The sequence below is a fragment of the Vombatus ursinus genome, unplaced genomic scaffold (genome assembly GCF_900497805.2).
Source record: "Vombatus ursinus unplaced genomic scaffold, bare-nosed wombat genome assembly UNPS02011353.1, whole genome shotgun sequence".
Classification (NCBI taxonomy): Eukaryota; Metazoa; Chordata; class Mammalia; order Diprotodontia; family Vombatidae; genus Vombatus; species Vombatus ursinus.
This window is the reverse complement of record NW_020951131.1, coordinates 1,528,699-1,551,348: the sequence shown is the minus strand read 5'-3', so window position 1 is coordinate 1,551,348 and position 22,650 is coordinate 1,528,699. Positions and strand designations below refer to the sequence as shown.

At 46.9% G+C, this 22,650-nt stretch overlaps 1 protein-coding gene across 1 annotated transcript in view; it reads right to left on the bottom strand.

Moving 5' to 3' along the window:
- The window catches only part of CUNH10orf90 (chromosome unknown C10orf90 homolog), a 246,378-nt gene that overhangs the window by 28,126 nt on the left and 195,602 nt on the right, over positions 1-22,650 (bottom strand). Inside the window, exons 5-7 of the mRNA XM_027855954.1 lie at positions 16,878-17,165; positions 14,604-14,800; positions 13,124-13,304 (exon numbers count right to left, since the gene is read on the bottom strand). Of these exons, the coding sequence (XP_027711755.1) occupies positions 13,124-13,304; positions 14,604-14,800; positions 16,878-17,165 (666 nt within the window). The remainder of the gene's footprint in view (positions 1-13,123; positions 13,305-14,603; positions 14,801-16,877; positions 17,166-22,650) is intronic.

Here is a 22,650-nt window from a genome sequence, read left to right as displayed (position 1 = left end):
TAATCCTGCAGGGGAAAAAAATGGTCATTCAGTGAAATAGAGGACTTTCAAGCATTCTTGATGAAAAGAACAGAGTTGAATAGAAAATTTGATTTTCAAATACAAGACTCAAGTGGAACATGAAGAGGTAAACAGGAAAGAGAAAATCATAAGAGACTTATTAAGGTTGAACTGTTTACATTCCTGCATGGAAAGATGATATTTGTAACTCATGAGACCTTTGTCAGTATTAGGGTAGTTGGAGGGGAAAAAAATTATATGTACGTATATATAGATATAGATAGATAGAGGGCACAGGGTGAGTTGAAAATGAAGGGGTCATATCTGGAGAAAAAAATTAAGAGGTGAGAGAGGAATATACTAGGAGAAGGAGAAAGGGAGAAGTAGAATGGGGTAAATTATCCCATCCCCCCCAAAAAAACAGAAAAGAGAAGGCTCTTACAGTGGAGAGGAAACAGGAGAAGGTGAGAGGGAATGAGTGAATCTTATTCTCATAGGATTTGACTTAAGGAGGGAATAACATACACACTCAATTGGGTGTGGAAATCTGTCTTACCCTACAGGAAAATAGAGGGGGAAGGGGACAAGAGAGTAGGGAAATGACAGAGAGGAGGGCAGATTGGGAAAGGGAGGAATCAGAAGCAAATACTTCTGAGGAGGGTGAGAGTCAAAAGAAAGAATAGAATAAATGGGGGGGCTGAGATAGGATTAAGGGAAATAGAGTTAGTTTTTCACAGCATGTCTACTATGGAAGTGTTTTGCATAACTGCACATATATAACCTGTATTTGGTTGCTTGCCTTATCAATGAGGGTGGGTGGGGAAGGAGAAAGGGAGAAAGTTTGGAACCCAAAGTTTTAAAAACACATGTTTAAAAAAATGTTTTCACATACAACTGGGACATAAGAAATATAGGAAATGGGGTACAGAAATCTATCCTGTCCTACAGGAAAATAGAAGGGGAAGGGGATAAGAGAAGGGGGGGAGAGATAAAAGGGAAGGCAGACTAGGTGAAGGGGTATTTAGAATGAATGCATGCCATCTTGGGGTGGGAGGAGGAGCAAGATGGGGTGAAAATTTGGAACTCAAAATCTTGTGGAAGTAAATGTTGAAAACAAACAAAAGAAAGAAGAATATCATTACAGGGGCAGCTAAGTGGTTCAGTGTGTAAGAGTGCCTGACTTGGAGTCAGGAAGACCTGAGTTCAAATCCTGCCTCTGACACTCTCTAGCACTTGAGCAAAGCATGCTAACTCCATCGTGTGATTCAATTCTGGATCTAGCTCAGTTCCTTTTCTATTCAATTATGGGTCTAGTCCAATTTTTGTCTTATGAGAAAACTTTATTCAATTATGGGAATTGTGAGAAAACTTCATTGCATTGTTTGAACCTAACTCTGCATGGCTGGAAAGTTGAACCATCTCTGTGTGCTGTTTAGAGATCCTCAATTAAGGATCTTTGTCATGTTGACCAGAAACTCAGTCAGCCCCGAACAATGATGTAAGGAGTTTTCTCACAATTGTATACCTCAAGCAAACCACATGTCTTATTGAAAACTGGCCCCATACTGGTCAGTTATTGTTTCCATGTTCCTTTGATTGAATGCAGACACATATGGGGAGTGGGACACTTCTTCTTCTGATTTCAGGAAATTGTACCTGTATGCTCTCCCCTCTCCTGACTTGCAAAGTTCCAAATTTTTCTTCCAATTAGAAAACAGATTACTTAAAAAAAAAGAATAAATCATTCTCTAAATGATAAATGGTTAAAGGATATGAATAAGCAGTTTTCATAAGAAGAAATCAAAGTTATCAATAGCCATATAAAGTTTTTTGAAGTCACAAATAATTGAGAAATTTAAAATAAAAGGTACCACCGCACACTCATCAGAATGACTCAGATGACAAAAATGGGAAATGACAAATGCTGGAAGGGATGTGGGAAAATGGATACACTAATGAACTGTTAGTGGAGCTGTGACCTAGTCCAAACATTTTGGAAACTATTCGGAATTTTGCCCCAAAAGCTCTTAAACTGTGTGTACCCTTTGACTCAGTGATATTGCTACTAGGGCCATACCCCAAAGAGATTTTTTTTTAAAAAAGAGAGTGAGGAAAAGTATCCATGGATGCAAAAATATTTATAGCAGCTCTTTTTGTGATGGCAAACAAAATTGAGAGGATGCCCATCAATCAGGGAATGGCTGAGCAAGCTGTGGTATACAAATGTGATGAAATACTATTGTGCTGTAAGAAATGATGGAGGGGATAGTTTCAGAAAAACCTGGGAAGATTTCTATGAACTGATACAGAGTAAAATGAGCAAGAGAACAATTTATATAAAATTATCAATATTGTAAAGATAATTAGATTGAAAAGACTTAAGAACTCAGATCAACACAATACCAACCACAATTCCAAAGGACTCATGATGAAAAATGCTATCCACATCCAAATAGAGAACTTATGGACTCAAGAGTATAGATTAAGGCATATTTTCTTCTTTCCTTTCCTTCCTTCCCTCTTTCCTTCCTTCCTTTTTTTTCTTTCTTAGACATGGCTAATGAGGAAATTTGTTTTATATGACTATCCATATTTATAATTTGGTTTTCTTTTTCTTGCTTTCTCAATGGGAGGGGGAACAGAGAGAGTTTGGAACTGAAAAAAGAAGAAAAGAAAAAGTCTCTTAGGTATAAAAAAAAACAAAAACAAAAATTCAAGGTGGCTTGGTATGCTTTGGGATATAGTGATTCTCTATGCTCCTCTGATTTGGCATTCTTCAGATGGGCTGGAAGGTCACTTTTCAGATCAGTTGTAGAGTGGGTTCTTGTCCAGGCATGGGTTGAACAAGATGGCTTCTGACTGAGACTCAATTTCCTTCCATCTCTGAGATTTTTTGCTTCTTTGATTCTCAGCACATAGATGGTGATATAAAACACATGACTAAACACATATATGACTGGGAAAGGAAGTGAACTCATTAGTAGCAAGATGGAGGGATAATGGAGGGATCTGAGTGATGCCCTGGTAGATATTAAAGATGCCAGGACATTCTCTTTGGGATATTCATAGGAGGCCATGGACAAGAATTGCACAGAAGAAAAAAAAACACGGATTTGCTACAACTTGTACTGCTGAAGGAGCACCCACATTGAGGAGGCCATAAATCCATTGAAGTATCAGTCAGGCATTAGAAACTCCAAAAATATGAAAGGTGACTGGCTCTGTACAGCTACACAGAGTGAGCTCACTCTTCTCATGAAAGATTCTGATGCACTGAGGAGGCTAAAATGTACATTGTCACCCTCAGTACTAATAAATATTAAGGACAGTGTCCTCGTGTAAGATAAGAAAGAAGCAAAAAAATTCAATCAGGACTCTATCATATGGAAATCTCTAGGGCCACTTCTGAGAGGAATAAAACTTGAATCTTGTTAGAGTTTATGGTAAAATGGGAATCTTCTCAAAACTCTTAAAATCTAATGACCTAAATTCTTGGAGGTCTCAGTATGCAGCTGTAAGACTTATACATCTAGAAAATTGTGTTCTGTTCGGGGTGCCACATTTTAGGTAGAACTAGAGGGAGTCCAGAGGAGAGTAGCTGAACCTTTCCTCCTATGAGTTACAGGTACCAATGTGAGGAGAGGCCCTGGGAGATGCTGGCTCCCCTATTCTCTTCTCCCTCTTGGAGATCTTTGAAGAAGCATGGGGGAAGGTTTGCATAATCAAACCCATCTGTCCTAAAAGGAAATGGAAATACATATGGAAAGAAAGTGGGGGTGCCTCAATTAATCCCAAACAAGATGGTGCTGATAAGAGTAGGAGACATAGCCCAAGTACTGGACAGTAGAAGAGATAAGACAGATACACAATAAGGGCACCAGGAGAGGAAAACAGAAATCCATGGGATCATCCAAGAAAGAGAGTGGTTGAAGAAACTCTTTGTCAGGTAGGTGAAACTATAGAATCTGAGTGTCAAATAGTAAAGGAGTTCAAAAAAAGTAAGCACATTCTGGTGCCAGAGGTGAGGAAGAGCTGTAATGCTGGCTCCAGTGTCCCTGCACTACCAACCCACTGTTAGAGAGCCAGAACCAGCTGCTAGTGGAGAGTTGAGTAGTGGGGAGTGGGGATTTCTGTTATAATAGAATTCACAATAGAGCAAGGTGGCACAGAGTGTGGATTGCTGAAGTCCCACTTAGGACAACACTGTAGCTTCTGGAGGGATGGTTGTCTATTTAAAGGTGAAAGCCTCTTGACTGTGAACTTATATGTAAATCATTTTTTTTTGCCCTTTACTGTAAAATAGAACTGTTCTATGTTCTGAAGCCTTGTGAGCCTGAATGTTTGTAAGGGGAGCTCATGGTTACCTCTCACAGAGGACAAGATACAGAATTTCACATGATACAGAACTTACGCATAAGTTATAAGAGCAAATTTTTTTATAAACTGAGAGGAGAAGGGAAAGGGAATGGACACTAGGGAGAAAGTTGCATTTGAGCCGGCACATGCAAGGAAGGCAGGCTTAGGACAAATGAACATACATTTTATGTGGTCCTAAAGAGGGATATTTTTGCGATCATGACTCTTTTCAAGTAAAGGATGAAATAAGACATCTCCTGCCATTGAAGAGCCTACAGTCTGATACTGTGATTGAAACACAAATCACTGACTCATAGGAGGGTCAAAATAGCAATTCTAGTGGGAAAAAAATAGGTCCCGAGACACATTTGCCCTTTAAACCAGTAAGATAAGCTGGTAAGCTATTATCAAGCCCCAAGGTGCCGGGCGCCCCAAGCATGAGAATACTCATTGGGTACTTCCAGAGGCGACATCACTTCTTTGTAGGGCTCCTGCCAAGAGCCTGGCTCTGCCTCATTTATTAGCTCATTGTTCTGTTTCTTCTTCTGTTGCCTCAGTTATGCCTTTCGGCTTATTTGTATGGGCAAAGCCATCCCTTCCTCATCTCTCTGCTTTTGTTATTTTCCCTGGTTATTTCAGACTGTGACATCTGCTCAGCATATTCCAGAGCAAACTTGACTGAGCTTTCTTTTTTAGGCTTGTTCTTTTTCCATGTACCAACACTGGGGCATCGTAACAGATGTCAAAAAGAATGTACCCCAGTCTTGGAAAGGGAGGCAGGTCTCTGAGCTGCTCCAGCAAGGCATGTCCTGCTGTGGACTGTAAAATCTTCTGTCAGGACCCAGGGGTGGGGAATATGCCCTGGAGACCTGTCTTCAGATCTCTCCGTGTCTCTGCCAGCCCAAAGAGACGTCCCTTCAGGGTTCATATCTCTTCTGACAGTCCCAGAAGCCTAGGAAGGAGAGTGGTAGTTTGGGAAGCTAACTTGGTTTCCAACGTAATATTTCTGTTGATAGATGCTGAGACCAGCACACAGGCACACATCCAAAATATAAAAAGGAAAGGAAGAAGTCGAGAAGATGTCTTTATGGGAAATGACATCCCAGATCCATTAAGGAAAGCCAGTGCTTGAGGGAAGATGAACAAATTGTCAATAACCACTTGACAAGCTGTTCAAACCCTCTAATCATCAGATAAATATAAATTAAAACGACTTTGAGGAACTGCTTTACCTCTTTCCAATTCGCAAAGATGTTTAAAAATGATCAAATTTGATGCTGGCAGGGCTATGGGGAAAGAGGCATGCTATTTCTGCCATTTCTATCAGGGCTATGAACTGGTCCAGACTTTCTGGAAAGCCACATGATATTAAATAATAACAGCAACAAACTTTATATCCATGGACCCAGGAATGTCACTGTTAGGACTTCGCCCTAAGGAGGCTAATGATGGCGGGGAAAGATCAATATTTACAATTTTACTCATAATGTTAAAAAATAAAAAACCCTTGTTTCCAATTATTGGAGAATGGCTGAACAAATTAACGTAGCGGAATTTGATATTTCCATAAGAAATGACAAAGAGAAGAGCATAATAAGAGCTAGAGGAAGATTCTCTCGTGCTTGGCATAGTGCCTGGCACATAGTAGGTATTTAATATTGAAGTGGATTGGAGTGAAGCCCAGGGAAGAAAGCTCCTCGATGAGCCTTTCCCCATTTAGGCTGGTTCTCAGTCAGGAGCCACAAGGCTCTTAGCCTGTGCTGTGGTGTTATCCACCTTGAGAATCAGGGGAACGAGAGACAGAGAGAGAGAGAGAGAGAGAGAGACAGAGAGAGAGAGAGACAGAGACAGAGACAGAGACAGAGAGACAGAGACAGAGAGAGACAGAGAAACAGAGAGACAAAGAGAGAGACAGAGAGAGACAGACAGACACAGAGAAACAGAGAGACACAGAGAGAGAGGCAGAGACAGAGAGACAGAGAGAGAGACAGACAGAGAGAGACAGAGAGAAACAGAGAGATAGAGAAAGAGACAGACAGACAGAGACAGAGAAACAGAGAGACACAGAGAGAGACAGAGACAGAAAGACAGAGAGAGACAGAGAAACACAGAGAGACAGAGAAACACAGAGACAGAGAGACACAGAGAGACAGAGAGAGAGACAGAGAAACACAGAGACAGAGAGAGACAGAGAGAGACAGAGAGAGAGAGAAGAGAGACACAGAGACAGAGAGAGAGACACAGAGAGAGAGACAGAGACAGAGAAACAGAGAGAGACAGAGAGAAACAGAGAGACAGAGAGAGAGAGAGAGACAGAGAAACACAGAGAGACAGAGAAACACAGAGACAGAGAGATGGAAGGAGGGGCCTCTGGGAGGATACACAGTGGGTGTCACTGAACAAAGATGAAGATGGTAAGGATGCTAATGATAATGACGGAAAGACCCCTGGGCCTTGGCACGGGCTGGTTTCTCCCCCATGGGTGACGCTCTCACCTTTTCCCTCTGTGTCTGAGAACCTAGAGGGTCCTTCAGAGCACGGCTCTGGTATCGTCTCCTGCGCAAAGCTTTCACTTTGGTTGTTGTTTGTTCGTCTCAGTCACACCCGACTCCACCACCCCATATGGGGTTTTCTTGCCAGAGATGCTAGAGTGGTTTGCCATTTCATTTTACAGATGAGGAAACTGAGGCAAACAGAGTTAAATGACTTGCCCACGTTCACATAGCTAGTAAGTGTCCGAGGCTGGATTTGAACTCGGGTCTTCCTAACTCCAGGCCTGGTGCTCTTTCCCCACTACCCCCAAATGTTAGTGCTCTTTCCATCTCTTGTGATCATGGACACACATATCTGTTCACATGCTGTGTTCTCCTACTCGCCCCCAACCTACATACAAGCTCCTTGAGGGCAGGGACTGTTTCTCATCAGACCTTTGGGTTTTGCCAGAAGCTAACACAGTTCCTAGAACACAGTAGGTTCTTAATAAATGATTGGATTAGAAAAAATATGCACCCAAAAATAAGGCTGGATATTCCAACAAGATGTTTTTGCTTAATGTTAATAGGCAAGATTTAAAAAATGAGTAACTTGGAGCTTATGATCTTACGTATGGCTTAATTTTCATTGTGCTTGTATGAATGCTTATTTTTATTGGTGGTTACGAGGTTTATAATAAAAGCCTTCACCATATCTTTGTTTTGAAGGCAATCCAATTAGGGGGTGGGGAAGGGACATGCAGTGACTTGGAAATCTATTTTGGTCTAACAGAACATTGCTGCAGGGGAAGAAGGACTTGGTCAAAAAGTTCGTTTGCCTTGCTCTGAAAGTCATTCATGCAACAGTTTCGAGCTGAAAAGGACCTTAGCAATCACGCTGGCCCACTCGATCCACTTCAGTTGCGGAAAATGAGGCCCAGAAAGGCAAAGTGACTTACCTAAGGTCATACACTAGTAATTCGAAAGGTGAGCCTTTTTATACCGTATGGCTCATGATCAGAGGGACTCAGGTAGCTCAGAGGACACATCACACCCATGGAGGTGCAACACGAGGCAGAGGAATGGCCATTTACTAGGACCTGGGTTTGAATTCTGACTCATCACTACCTGCAGGCCCCTCTCCAGGGCTCAGCTTCCTTCCCCACAAAATAAAGGGGTTGAACAGGATAAACTCTACAACTGCTTCCTACTTCTAACCTTAAATGGCAAAATTGGGAGTTGAACCCATGTCCTCTGACACCCAAATTCAGGGCTCCATGCCACTGTAGCATGGCATGATTGTGGCAAAAGAGTGCTGGCCTGGAGTCAGGAAGACCTGAGTTCAAATCCAGCCTCAAACATTTACTAGCTGTGTAACCCAGGGTAAGTCACTTCATCTTTGCCTGCCTCCATTTCCTCATCTGGAAAATAGGAATAATAATAGCAATGCTTATTGGTGTTGTCGAAGAGGTGGGGTTGTCACCCCACCTCCATTAGAATGTAAGCTCCCTGAAGGCAGCCACTGTCTTTCTTTTTGCTTGTCTTTGTATCATCAATGCTTAGCACCATGCCTGGTATACATTATCAATAGCTGTGTTGCCTTCTCCCTTCCTTGGGGTCTCAGGTAGGCAAAGATATTGGCCGGTTGTTATTGGCTTGATAGAACCATCTCATGGCTTGCTCTCAAGTTTCCTTCCAGTCATAGGATCATAGATTATTTTAACCAAACCTCTGATTTGCCCAAGGAGAAAACTGGGGCTCAGAGAGGTTTCAGTGACTGGTTACAAAGATGGCGTCTGAGTAAGGATTCACGATCCCCTTTGTGTCTGCTTTGGCCAGGGGACCAGAATGGACTGTCTCATCAGCCAATGGGAAGTTAGCCTTTCTCACTTTAGTCTGCCTCACTGGCCAGCCAGAACATCCTTCCAATAAACAGGCAGTGTGCACAGTGGAAGGAGCCTAGGATTTGGAGTCAGAGACCATGGACTCAAATCCCCTTCTCTGACCTCCGTAGGCAAACTGCCCCCTCCCGGAAATCTGTTCTCACCCATGAAAGGAGAGAACTCTGGGTCAACAACCCTATGGACGCCAGAGTCAGTGTTCCCTGCCTTGCTGAGCACACCCTGCGCTCCACGGGCCAGCTCTGGAGCTCTGCCACGGCCAGGCCAAGTTAGATCACTGCAGTAATGTCAGAGAGAAAGCAAGAATGTTTTCTTTTTCTAAACAAACAAATAACAGCCCCAAAGCCTCCTTGACACCGCGGCCAGGGGTCACTCAAGCATGCAGGCTCTCAATGAAGTAAGTATGTAAAGAAAATGGAGGCATTTGCTGTTGGCAGACTTGTCCAAGACAAAATCGGTGCTGTCTGTTCATTTAATGAGGCCTTCACTCTCACCGTCTCCCGGGCTCATCCAAGGTTAAGGATTCCGGTGTTACCTTGTTTAGCTGACCTCAAAATATAGGCAGGCAGGGAAAGTTCACAAGCTCTCAACCGGAAGACAAACATTCTGGGGAGAGTCGAAATGGAGGGCCAGAAGCAGAAGCACAGAGAGGGGCGCGGGGGAGCAGCAGACCTGGGCTGTGCTGCCTTCCTGCAGCACCCAGGGCTTCTAGCCTTCATCAAGCCACCCCTGAGGGCGTGGCAACCTCTTCTAGCAAGAGCAGTCATTAGAACGATGGTGATGATGAGATGATCGGTGACATTCATTCTGCACTTTCTGGTTTGCAGAGTAAATGATCTCATTTGACACTCCTAACAATCCTATGAGAGAGGGCCATTAACATGCCCATTTTATTTTATTTTATTTTATTTTATTTATTTATTTGTTGCTTTTTTTTTATTTTTGTGAGGCAATTGGGATTAAGTGAGTCTCCCAGAGTCACACAGCTAGTAAGTGTCAAGTGTCTGAGGTCAAATTTGAACTCAGGTCCTCCTGACTCCTAGGCCATAATATGCCCATTTTACAGATGAGGAAAGCACCTCAGGAAGGATGAGTGATTCTCTCAAAGTCATACAGCCAGTGTCTGAGGCGAGATTCAAAAATCAGGTCCTCTCAACTCCAAGTCACTTCATATCAACAAGCATTTATTAAGTGCCTACTATGTTCTAGCCATTATGCTAGGTGGGGGAAGGGACTGTGGCACCTACTAGGGGCCAAGCACTGTGTTAATCACTTTACAAATGTTATCGCATTTGATTTTCACTTAGTAAAGTAGGTGCCATTATTATTTCCATTGTACAGTTGAGGAAACTAAAGCAGACAGAAGTTAAGTGACTTGCCCAGGGTCACACAGCTAGTAGTGTCTGAGGCTGGATTTGAACTCAGGTTTTCCTGACTCCAGTCCCAGTGCTCTATGCACTATGGCGCCACCTAGTTGCATCTAGTCAATTCATCTCTTTCAGCTTTATTTTCTTCATCCACAAAATCGGTTGGACTTCATGGCCTCTAGGGTATTTTCCATCTCTAGAACTAGTGAGGTGGGATTAGTGAAAGCCTTACATACCAGGCGGTATTTGGTCTGAACCTTGAAGGGAACAAAGAATTCTAAAAGGAGGGGAGACAGCCTGAGCAAAGACCTGGGAAATGGCACCTCCTATACGGGGAAGCAGGAAGCAGCAGGCGGGTTGGGCTGGAATGCAGGGTGCATGGTCGGGTAGAGCAGATAATGAAGTCTAATTATATGCCAACTGTGTGCCCGCACTCTAGTTGGGGCTGAGGATCCTGGGAAAGGAGCTGTTCACTTTTGACTGGCAAGGTGCTGATTTTCTAAGGTGGGCTCTTCACGGCAGAGCCCACAGCCCTATTCTACAGCGCACACTCCTCTTGGCCACCAGCTACAAGGACCCTTGGAATATGTGCTGGGCTGCTTGTCAGGACACTTTTATCTCCCCGGCTTCTCCCCATCACACACATCTCAGGCTTCACCTCCAGAGGGGCCGCAATAGTTTCTTGGGAATGCAGCGGGCTAGAGGTCCGAGCGTGGGACCCCAGACTCCCAGGCATAGATCTGATTTGTTCTCATCAGAGCCTCCTGGGCCCAGCGTTCTGAGGGACCCGTGAACTTCCCAGAGCTCAGAGGGAGCAGCCCAGGAGCTGGAGCAGGTTCAAATCCTGCCTGCCTCTTCTTACCTCCCAGACCCTGCTAAGGCTTTCTCACATGGAAAACGAGAATCAGAAATCTCACACTGTCCAGTCGCACCACAGACGTACTTAGACGAACGGGGACTGCCGTAGAATTCCAGGCCTGGAAGGGACCCAGGTGGCCTTTGAGATCAAGCCAGGAGAGCTCCCTAGGATGTGCTTCTGGATGGGCATCTGGCGTGGCCTGAGGACTCCCAGGAGGAGGAGGCCATTCCATCGTGGGCCTGCCAGCCTATCAGGCCTGGATTAGCTTCTCGCTAACTTCCCACTTCTCCTCCACTGGGCCCTCCCAATATGGGCTCTTTCCATCAGCCCTTTAGACAGTGGGAGGCACTTCTCATGTCCTCCCTGAGTCTTCTCCAGGCTCACTCTGCCCAGTTCCTCCAACTGACCTCGTTTGGTGTGGCTCCAGGCTCTTGACCAGCCTCCACATCCTCCTCTGGTCAATCCCCCGCTGATCCGCGTCCTTCTTGACCCTCGAGGCCAAGAACTGAACACGCCCGTCTGGATCTACTCTGAACAGCAGGGCTATCACCTATTCCTAGAAACCAGGCCTCCCTTCATACTGCTTGAAGTCACATTCAGTCAGTCAACAAGCATTTAATTAACACCTACTATGTGCAAGGCACATGAAAAGAAAGGCAAATGTTGGTCCCTGCCCTCAGCAAGCTCATGATCCAGTGTTGAAGACCACCACAACTCTGAGACCTTTCTCAGACAAACTCCTGTCCAACTGTGTCTCGGACAACCCAGACTTCTGAAGGGGACTTTGAACCCTACTGAACTTCACCTGACCCAATGCTAGTGTGTGTTGAGATCCGCTGGGATGGGGCCACCTTATCTGAGAACCTTGCAAACCTTTTCATTCAATATATTTTAGCCAATATTGTTCACTTTTTTTTGTGAGGTAATTGAGGTTAAGCAACTTGCCTATAGTCACACAGCTAGCGAGTATCGTGTGTCTGAGGCTGGATTTGAATTCAGGTCCTCCTGACTCCAGGGCTGGTGCTCTATCCACTGCGCCATCTAGCTGCCCCCCAATATTGTTTACTTTTAATATAAAAAGGGTAAACAGCACAGAGCCCTGCCCTGGGAACCCCCTACCGGATCAATGCTGGACCGTTAACAATACAGATTTTGTTTTTTTTAATCAATTATTACCCCAATCTGTCTGTATTTCCATGCTCCAGCACCACAGAGGTAAGGCAATTTCCAAATATCAATGCCATTATAGACACGCTGTATGTGCGTGGGTCCCCCTCTTTTCTTGAAGCCTGTCTTGGAGTTAATAGAAATCAACTCCCTTCCTCAAATTAGTCAGAGTGGCAGAAGGTAACCCCACCACCGGGTCATGGGCATGTGATACCTTTCCCCCAGAGTCCCTGCCTGACATCTCACTGATAAATGGAGGAGACGGTCGCGCCAGGCCACGGACCTCCTGGCTCATTCTGTCGTGTTGAGAAGCCTTAGCCAACAGTTCTAGTGATAAACAACACAGGAATCTCAACACCCAGGGCAAATTCCATCTGGGTGTGGGGGCAAGGGGCAGGGGTACGAGGGATAGATGTTGCTGCACCAGGGGAAAGGGTGGCCTGTCTACCAGGGAGTCCAGCCTCTACCCCTGGGGGCGCTGAGGAGGGAAAGTAGGCCTCGGAGAGGGGTACACAATGATCAGAGGGTGCCAGCCCCCATGGCTGGGACCTCAAGATGAGGCACCAAGAAATGGCAGTGTCTACGACAAGGAAGAAGGCCCTCTTGTTGAGTCCCTGGCCCCAAGACTTGGGGGCCCTGTGCCCGAGAGAGGGGTCCTGAGACATATACCCACAGGAGGAGAAAGGCTCCCTGGCTAAAGCAGCGACCCACGGACCAAAGAAGCAAACACGCCTCTTCCCTCAGCAGCCGAGAAAGGAGGTTGCTGTTCTGCCGCTCTGGCCATGGAGGGAGGTGTCTGCGGGCGGGTGGCCCACGTGCGCATAGTAGGTGCGCAAGGTCCTGAGACCGGGCAGCAGGACCTCACGTTCCCAAAGGTGAAAATGAAAGCCCTGCTTCGCTTCCCACAGAAACGTCAGAACCGGATTCTGCGCTCCCTAGCGTTCTCTATTTTCTGGAAACCAGCCCCAGGCCAGGCGGTGCAGCAGGCGCGAGGAGACTCACCACTGAGAGGATGAGGGATGGTGTACTGCTTCTTCTTCGTGGTTCGGAGGGGCAGCGGGCTCGGTTTCTTCCGGGGGCTTTCGCCTCGCTGGGCTTTCCTCTGCTGGGCCATGCTTTCGAGTTTTCTCAGCCGTTCTTGTGAACGAGAGATAAACTGAGGTTTGTGGACCTCGAGAGCTTCCTGAGGGCAACAGAGGGAACATTTTATTGTTGTGGGAAAAGGCCGGAGAGGCCAGACGTCTGTGCAACGCAGCCTAGCAAGGGGGATGGTGAGAGAGTGTGGTTCAAGGATCAAGTGCCCCCTGCCAGCTTTACCACGGCTGGGGAATGCAGGCCGTGGCTGTCAGGGGGGCCAGCTGAGCTTTCCTTGTGGCTGTGGGGTCTAATGGGGACTTGCATCTGGGCTGGCGGGGAAAACACCAATTCCCACATCATTAATTTCTTTTTTTTTTGTTTTTGTTTCGTTTTTGGTTAGGCAATGGGGTTAGGTGACTTGCCCAGGGTCACACAGCTAGTAAGTGTCAAGTGTTTGGTCTGAGGTCAGATTTGAACTCAGGTCCTCCTGAATCCAAGGCCGGTGCTCTGTCCGCTGTGCCACCTAGCTGCCCCTCATCCCGTTAATTTCAAGCACATTTATCATCAACAATGGACCAGCCTGGGTGGTCCTCGATTCTGTATGACAAAGAGGGTTGGGTGGGGAAGGGAAGAAGGCATGCAGTCCTCTTGGGTTCTAGTGGGTGGAGGAGGCCTAAGACAATGTGCTGATTAATAGCAAAAAAGAAACTTTGGAGCATGTAGGAGGCATAGTATCATGGACATAGTGGGGGACAGAATGACCTCATCTCTTCAAGGGGAAGCCCATTTGCTACTCAACCAGACAAGAAGAGGCAGACGGTGCAGTCGTAGAGGGCTGGATTTGGAGCCAGAGAAGTCCTGGGTTCAAATTCCAGCTCCTCCATTGAGTACTTTGGTGATTCTGAACAATTTACTTGCCCTCGTTGGGTCGAAGGTTTCTCATCTTTGAAATAAAATTGGGGGAAGGGGTTGAAATGAACCCATTGCCAATTGTCAGCTCCATCATCAGAGTCAGAAGTCAGAAAACTGATGAGGAAACCAGTGATCATTGGGGCAGATGCCCTCAAGGACCTAGAGAGAAGCATGATTTACCCAAGGCAACCAGAAAATGGCAGAACTGGGCATTAGACCAGGTCCTCAACCTCCCAATCCAAGGCTCCAGGTGGTGGTGTCCTGGGTGTGGCCCTGTCCAATAGGCTACTGAGCAAAACGAATGGAATGGCAGGTTTCAGGTCCAGAAGGCTCCTCTAGACTCCCCCCGCCCCCCACCATGTCATTGGTTACCAGAAGCATGAGCACATCCAAGGAGGAGCGAGGGGAGGAGCCTGGGGAGCGCTCAGGTCCTCAGGGACTTCCCCGGAAACCTCTCTCACACACCCAGAGAAAGAGGCACTGCAGCCTTTACCCTCAGGGTCAGGGAGTGGGCAGGGAAGGCATTGATCTCTGGCTCCAGGTTGGTATCCTGCTCCGGGGGCGGCTCTGGCTTCTCGGGGCTCATGGGCTCTGAGGGGGCTGCTGGGGACTCCGGGGCCATCCTCCTCTCTTCACTGGGCCTCCGACATTCTTGGAGTTTCACAACCAGGTCACAGCATCTATAATCCCCTAAAAGAGAAAGGCACAAATCCATTTAGGGCACCCTAAGAGGTGCTGCCGGCCCGAGCTCCATTAGACGCAGCAAGCCGGCAGTTCATTAATGGGTCTTGTCAAGCAGAAGGGTCTTGTCTAATCACAGCCCTGGGTCCCAGGAGCACTGGTCACATTAAGCTCAACTCCAGGGGTGCTAATAAGACCTTTTTGGGATCTACCTCGATTTGTGCCTTAAAAATGGCTCTTTGCTCTCTCTGAAAAACACATTGTTCTATTCCGTGCTTCATTCTCAAATCATCTTTCATAACTATTCCAGCTCAGTTGTGGGGGACAGTGTACGAATCTCTCTTCTGTTTGCTGCTCTAATGGCAGAAGACAAAGAAGGGGGATCGTATTCTTCCTCCCTCCCTTTAGCTTGTCCCAAGATCATCACTGACTTTTCGTGGTTAATTAGAATGACTTTCTTCTGCAGTATTGTTAATGACCTTTTTGAGGTCTAGTCTGGTATCACTTTAGGAAAAAGTTCAAGAAATCAGGGCATCAGTATAAGTGATACCCTATGACTGGGCTTGAGACTGGTCTCTGCCCAAAGGGGGAGGAAGGGGACAAGTGAATCAATCACCCCCGAGGATTTATTAGGCCCTGACAATGGGTGCCCAGCAACAGGCATGTGGTAGAAAAAAAGAACTGTCCAGAAAGCGCAAAATGGGATTCTGGAAGCAAGGGAGAAATCTAGTTCCTAACTCAGCACCGACCCAGAACACCCAACCCTTGCCACAGTCTCCTGTCTATAGTCTTCGCCCTGACGGAGATCTGGAATTTCATCAGGCTCCGTGCCAAAGATAGCGGCTCTTCTCACAAGTTGGTTGTTGGCCTTTTGACAGTAGCCGTGGCCAAAAACCTATAGGGACCAAGCTTCTCAGAACTCAGATGGGCACAGCCCATTTCTGGACCTATACAGGAAGTCTTTCCTTCTCTGTAGGACCTGCTAGAGCTGGGGATCCTCTGGAATGGCCTTGAAGGCTCTGGGGTCTCCTCTATACCACAAGGAGACATGAGGGATATGGAGAGAAGGAGAGAGAAAAAGAGAAAGGAAGAGAATGAGAGAGAGAGAGGCAGAGGAAGAGAGAGAAAGAAAAAGAGATGGAGAAGGCTAGTGAGATAATGAGAGAGAAGGAGGATGAGGGAAAGAGGGAGGAAGAGAGGGAGAGAATGAGAGAGAAAAAGGGAGAGGAAGAGAAAGGAAGAGAGAGAGAGAATGAGAGAGAAAGGAGAGGAAGAGGAGGAAGAAAGGAAAAGAGGGAGACAGGGATAGGGAGAGAATGAGAGAGAAAGAGGGTGAGAGAGAGGAAGAGGGAGAGAAAAGAAAAAGGGAGAGGAAGAAAAAGGAAGAGAAAAAAGAGGGGAAAAGAGAGAGAGCAAGAGGGAGACAGAGAGGAAGAGAGAGAGGGAGAGGGAGGAGTTAGAGGGAGAGAGGGAATGAGACTGGGGGGAAGAAAGACACAGAGAGAGAGAATTTAACATGTAGTTTAAATGCTGTGTTGAGGCTCTGTGAAGCTTCGTGGCCCCTGGTCACTTCAGGCGACCTTTTGCAGCTGTCCCCCTCCCTCCGAGGTTCCTTTCCATCTATTCTGCACATATACTATTCGTACCTAAGTGTTGGCAGGTTGTTGCCCCACCCGCCTCCACCTTTAGCCAGGGCAGGGACTGAGCGTGTGCCTCTGTCTGTGTCCCCAGTGCTCAGCACAGCGCTTGGCACATAGTCAATGCTGAATAAACGCTGGTGAGCTCACTGACTGCAGGGCCTTCTTGGGCTGCATCCCTGGTCCCCAGACCTTTGGGACTTGGAGCGCCGGAGGACCTCACCCACCCCTCCTGCTTCCTAAGCCTCAGCGAAGCCTCCTTGGCTTCCTTGGTCTGCATTACCTGCGCGGGGGCAGCGGCTCAGGGCTGAGCCCTTTCCCGGGTTGTCCCGGTGACACCCAAGCTAGGTAGACTGCCCGGCCCTCAATGGGGCAGGAATTCTTGTTTACCTCTTAATATGAGCGTTATGGACAGGAGTATTCTACCGCCTACCTTCTCGGCTGCTTACCTTGGGGAACATGGTTTTTTATTGGCACCTCAATCTCTTCATGTGCAGAGGGAGGCAGAGCTTTTAGGGGACAGAGATACTCAGGTAAGGGGGCTGGGGATTTCAGAAAGGGCTGTGGCTGGCTTTCTTGAGATCCCAGAGACTTGTTAGACTGATAATCATCTTTTGGAGAGACGGGAGCGTCAGGAGCGAACTCAATTATGGGGGCTGGTCCCACTGGGGACGCAGATAAAGCCACACACCGCTCTCCTCGTTGCATCATGGTGCTTCCAGAAAATGCTTTTGTTTCTACCAAAAACAAAATGAAAGTCATGCTAAAAAAAAAACTGAAGGAGCCCCCTTGTCTTGTACATTGAATTCTAATGGCGCTACCCAGATGTCCCAGAGCTGGGTGCCAGGCACCCCGGCTCCGATGCCAGGGATATCGGGGCATAAGGCAGCTCTCTGGCCCCCAACCCATTTCCCCATACATTGTCCAACTTTCTCTGAAATTCTGTCGGGACAGAAGGTAGAGCGACAATGCTCCAATGGGATAATGGAGGTGAAGCCATCGATTTGACTGTGAAGACACGGGGTGAACCTCAGAGCTTAAACACATAAACTCTGGAGGGGAGAGGTGTCTGGGGAGGGGGGAGAGGGAGGGACTGTTTTCTCTGCCGCTTTCTTTACACCTACACAGAAGGCCTTAAGATGGCAGATGATTTCCTGGCAGATTGGGTCCGAATCTTGCCAAATGCTTGGGAAGAGTAGTTAGCAAAATTCATTTTTTAAGAAATATCATGAACATGTTAAGTCCACAGAACTCCTCATGTCTTGTTTGGGCTTTAGGTTTCGCTTGTACCATACATCAGAGAGAGTAGGTATTCCACAGAGAGCTCCCAAGAATCAGGAAACACCTGGGTTTGAATCCTGTCCCCAACTCTTAACTTTCCTGTGGAAAATCACAGGAAATCTGTTAGCCTTTCTGAGTCTCAGTTTCCTCATCTATAAAATGGGGATAATTATAGCTGGTATGTATATAGCTCCCCCCAAAGTCTGTAAAGTCCATTTCCATCTTTGGACTAGTGTCTTCTGACCTGTGAAACCTTAGGCCAGCCATTTCTCTTGGCCTCAATGACCACTTGCCAGTTGTGTGGTCTGGTCTCATTGGATGAGAAAGCAGACAGGCTCAGGAGGGCTGAGGAATGCTCACAAAGTGACACAGACAAAGTATTACCTGCTGCGTTTGAGCCTGGGGTTCTCCAGTCTCCAAATGCACAATGCCTCTATCAAAATACCTGCAGTGTTCACCCCCAGGGCTGCTGGAAGGCTCAGCTGACAAAGTGGGAGTGAAAGGGCTTTGAAAACCTCAGAGTACTACAACCATGTTAGCTGTTAGTTTGTTTGCTTTTTGGTGAGGTAATTAGGGTTAAGTGACTCGTCCAGAGTCACATAGCTAATAAGTGTTATGTCTGAGGCCAGATTTGAACTCAGGTCCTCCTGACTCCAAAGTCAGAGCTCTATCCACTGCACCACCAAGCTGCCCCTGATGTTAGCTATTAGTAAACCTTAATGGCCATGTAAATGCCAGCTACTATTCTGGGCTCCTCTAGATACTGAATTTGGGTTATACTTAAGGGTTAATTTTCTTAAGTCCCAACCTTTATTTTAAAAACATAAACCATTTGATGAAAGGAACAAAAATAATGACAACAAGAAAGCCCCAAACCATGGAGCTGAATATGGCATAGCTGTAACGGTGGAAATAGGTTCAAAACAGAGAGTGATCTCCTCCCTCATTGCAGAGGGGGAGAACTATGGGTGTGGATCACGTGTACATGTGCTGGCAGACTCCATTGTTGTTGTGTGATACGTTGGTTAGTTTTGCTGAGCTTTTTTTTTTTTCTTTTCTCTTCTTTCTTTCTTGTTTTAGGGGACAATTGTCAGGAAGAGGGAGGATGTCAATAATTTTTTTAATCTTAAAAGCCAAACAAAACACACTTAAAACCCCTGGAGATGGACGTCTTCCTAAACTGTGCCATCTCCTTCTGTGCCCACAACTCAGCCTAGGAGTTAACTGCTTAGCATGGGAGAGGTCTGTGCAAGTGAGCTTAAGAGGTCACCAGGAGAGAGTGGAGGGAAGAGTCCTTGTTCTAAAGCTCATGCCCTTGTCCCAAGGCAGGTCCTCAGACAGTTCATTACAACTCCAACGGTGTTGGATCTCTGCTTTCCAAGCCCGCAGAAGGGCACAATCAGCACAAGGGCAAAGATGGGCAGGGAGCTACAGCCACACACACTAGAAATTGTGACAAGTGGCTGTCAAAAAGAGATGACTGTGGGCAGGGGAGAAGGAGGGTGCAGGGAATAGCTTCAGGGATTTTAAGGGCTGGTGTGGGGAGGGGCTCCAGAGGACAGAGCTAGGAGCAATGGGTGAAAATTACAAAGAGGTCAGGCTCATCTGAATGTACAGGTGATTTGAGCTGCCCAGAAGGGCTCCCTCAATGGATTGGAGGTCCCCCCTCCTCATTGGTCTGCAGGTAGAAGCTGCAAGACTACTTATTGAGATGTAATGACACATATGGCTTTCCTTTAAGGCTGACTAGAGAGCATTGAACCCCCTTCCAACTCTCAAATTGTATGATTCTGGGATTTTGTAACTACAAGAGGAAAAATAGGGGAGAAAACTATTAGAAGCAGACATGGGAAGTCTAAAACCACACTCCTCTGGGGGACAATTCAACATGGAGGCCAAGAGACATGTGCTTCTCAATGGCCCCTGCAGGCACCACTGTCTCACAGAAAAAGACAGGATCATAATTGATGCTTTTGACCAATCATAGAATTTGAGATTTGGAGGGAACCTCAGAGGCTCCTCATACCTCACTTCTGTTTCCCTCGCCATATACCTCATCCAGCCCTTAGTTGAACACTTTCCAAGGATGGAGGAGGCAGCCTGTACCACTTTGAGATACTTTTCATTGGTCAGAAACTTTTTCACTGACAACAAGCCTCAATTTCTCTTTGCCACTTCTACTAAAGCTCCTGGTTCTGACTTCTGAGCCAAGCAGAGCAAGGTTACCCCTCACCCATATGAGGGGCCATTCTATCGAGGACTAGAGTTTACTCTGGGTCAGGTAACCTTTTGGGGGTTGTAGACCCCTATGAGAGTCTGAAGAAGCCCAATGTTTAAAAATTTGTAAGATAAATTACATAGGATTATAAAGGAAATCAATTATGTGGAAATACAATTACCAAGGTATTTCTTAAAAAAGAAGTTTGGAGTCCCCAGGTGAAGAACCCCACCATAGAAGAAGGCCTCCAACATAGTGATGGACCCTCTGTCGGGGATCTATGGGAAACAGAGGAGGAGGTGCTGATAGCACAGCATCCACACTGTTGGAGCGGGGACAGTGTCCATATCAATGAGAAAGGCAAAGTGAAGACTTGGGCCATGAAGAAATTAACTTGACCATAATTATGACCACAGAGTAGCACAAAATAGCTCATGAGGAAAAGATATGATCAGAAAAAAGAAAGTAGGTTGATTGTCTCTCTTGAGTGAGAAATACTAGAAGGATGGGTAGCTCAGTGGCTGGAATGGTTTCCCTGAGACACTAAGAGAACCAGAAGGGGGAGTCCTCTGGCATGTCCCCTTTGGGAGGGGCGGGTTGGGAAAGGATTCATGGAAGTACTTGGACAAGGATTATACAAGATGGGACCATGGGAAGGGGTTGCCATGTAGACCACATGGAGAAGACCAAGTCTTCATTAAAGTATTGAAATGTGATTAGGTTTTGGTAGTCTAGCTGTAACCTCTCTAATTAGAGTGCTTCCTTTTTGAGAACAGATATTGCTAGGAAATGAAAGTTTAAAAAAAATTGGTTGGGAGCCAGCCAAGCAGCTTCCACCCAATGGGTCTGTGAACTCATGGGCAAGACTCTCCCTCCAGTGATTCAGAGGACCTGCCCTGCTCAGCCTGGGCAGCTTCTCTCCAGGCCCCCCAACTCCATTTTCTGCAGGGACTCCATACAGCATGCTGGGAAGGAGAAAGCCACAGAATCCTTCCTCCTTTGTTACAAAGCACACCCAGTTGGGAGATTCCTCGCTTTTCAACTGATCTAATCATAACCGTCTTTTTGGCCACACGGAATGGAAAGAGATTTGGCATCAGAAGACTTGGGTTCACTTTCCAGTTCACTATCTGATACTGGTGTGAATTGGGAGAAGTCCCTCCCCCTCTCTGGGGCTCATCTTCCTCATCTACAAAATCCAAGGATTGACTCAGATGATCCTTTCAGCATAGAATGTACTACCCATGTGATTTTGGGCAAGTCACTTTTCTTCCCTGGCCTCAGTTTCCTCATCTGTAAGATGAGAGCATCGAGCCAGATGGGATCTAAGCTCTCTTCTAGTTTTAAAGCCTCTGGAATCAGTGAAGACTTTACCTGCCTCCATGAAGCTCAGCTCAGGCCCCCGCTGCTCCTCCCCACACTAATTCCTGCTCCAACAGAGATCCTAATTGCCTTAGCTGTTCTGCCGGTCTCAGCTCAGAAACACCATGATGGGAGCGGGTCATCCAGGCACAGAATGAACAGAGGATGGCAGAGACGGAGAAGTGTCCACAGTGAGGGGGCTGCCAAGGCCATGGGGGTCAGCCGGATTCTCAAAGCCGCAGCTGCCAAGACTCAGAGCGCTTGTTTACCCTGGAGATGAGGGGCATGGTAAAGGCAAAGAGTCCTGCCCAGCGGCCTCAGGAAATGGGAAAAGAAACAGGGCAGACATCGAGGGAACCCAGGCCACTGGTCACTCCATAAAGGAGGAAGCCACGGGAAGGGGAACCGAGCACTGCCTGCCTGGAAAATCGCACAACAAGGCAGAGTTTCTGTTGCGGAAAACAAGGTTCCTGGTGGATGCGGAAGAACAGCCACCAGACTGGTCCTCGTGTGGGTCAGCCTTGTGGAGGAGGGCGCACCCAGTGTCCTACAAGATGGGGCTTGGCTGATGAGCAGTGAGAGCCCTTCACTGGAAGAGAAATCTACTCCCTGCGGCTTTCCAGGGTACCACGGCTCTCCTGGGGCTGAGGCAGGGGATGAGAACTTGGGGAGAGGCCAGAGGAATAAACAAACAAGCAGCCACCCCTCCCCCTCGGACCCCCTCCGCGCTCCCAGCCAGCCCCTCGTCTACACCGAGAGCCTCCCACGCCTCACACACCACACAGAGACCAGGGAAAGACCAGACCCGGTGAGAGACTGAGCTTTCCTGTTCTGGGGTAAATTTCCAGGATATTGTGTGGGGAATAGGGCAGGCAGCTCTCATTGACAATATCTGGCCTTGCATAGCTAATTCCCGGCAAAGTGGAAATCCACAAACCCCTCTGAGGATATGGAGAGCAGTAATTGGACCAGGAGCCAGGCCTGCTTTTTCTATTATAGGGACACAGAGGCTTGGAGTGGAGGAACAGAGAACCCAACGTGCATTGGGGGAGGGGCAGAACTAAAGTCTGTGCACACCCGCACACTCACCACCATACACTCACACCCCCACACACAACTAGACCCACATACACACACAGAGGAGTCTGTTCCTAAGAGCTGGATGTTTCTTAAAGCTGCGTACAGAGACATCTGGAAGAGAAGGAGACGGCAATAATTCAAGGTATGTGAAGCAACAGCCCCATCGCCCAGCTCTGGAAGCTCAGGCCTTTTTATCCTGACTCAGATCCAATTTGCAAACAAAAAGAAAAGAAAAAGTTCAGCCCAATCTGGAAAATGGGTGCTCCGTTTTCAGAAGAGGC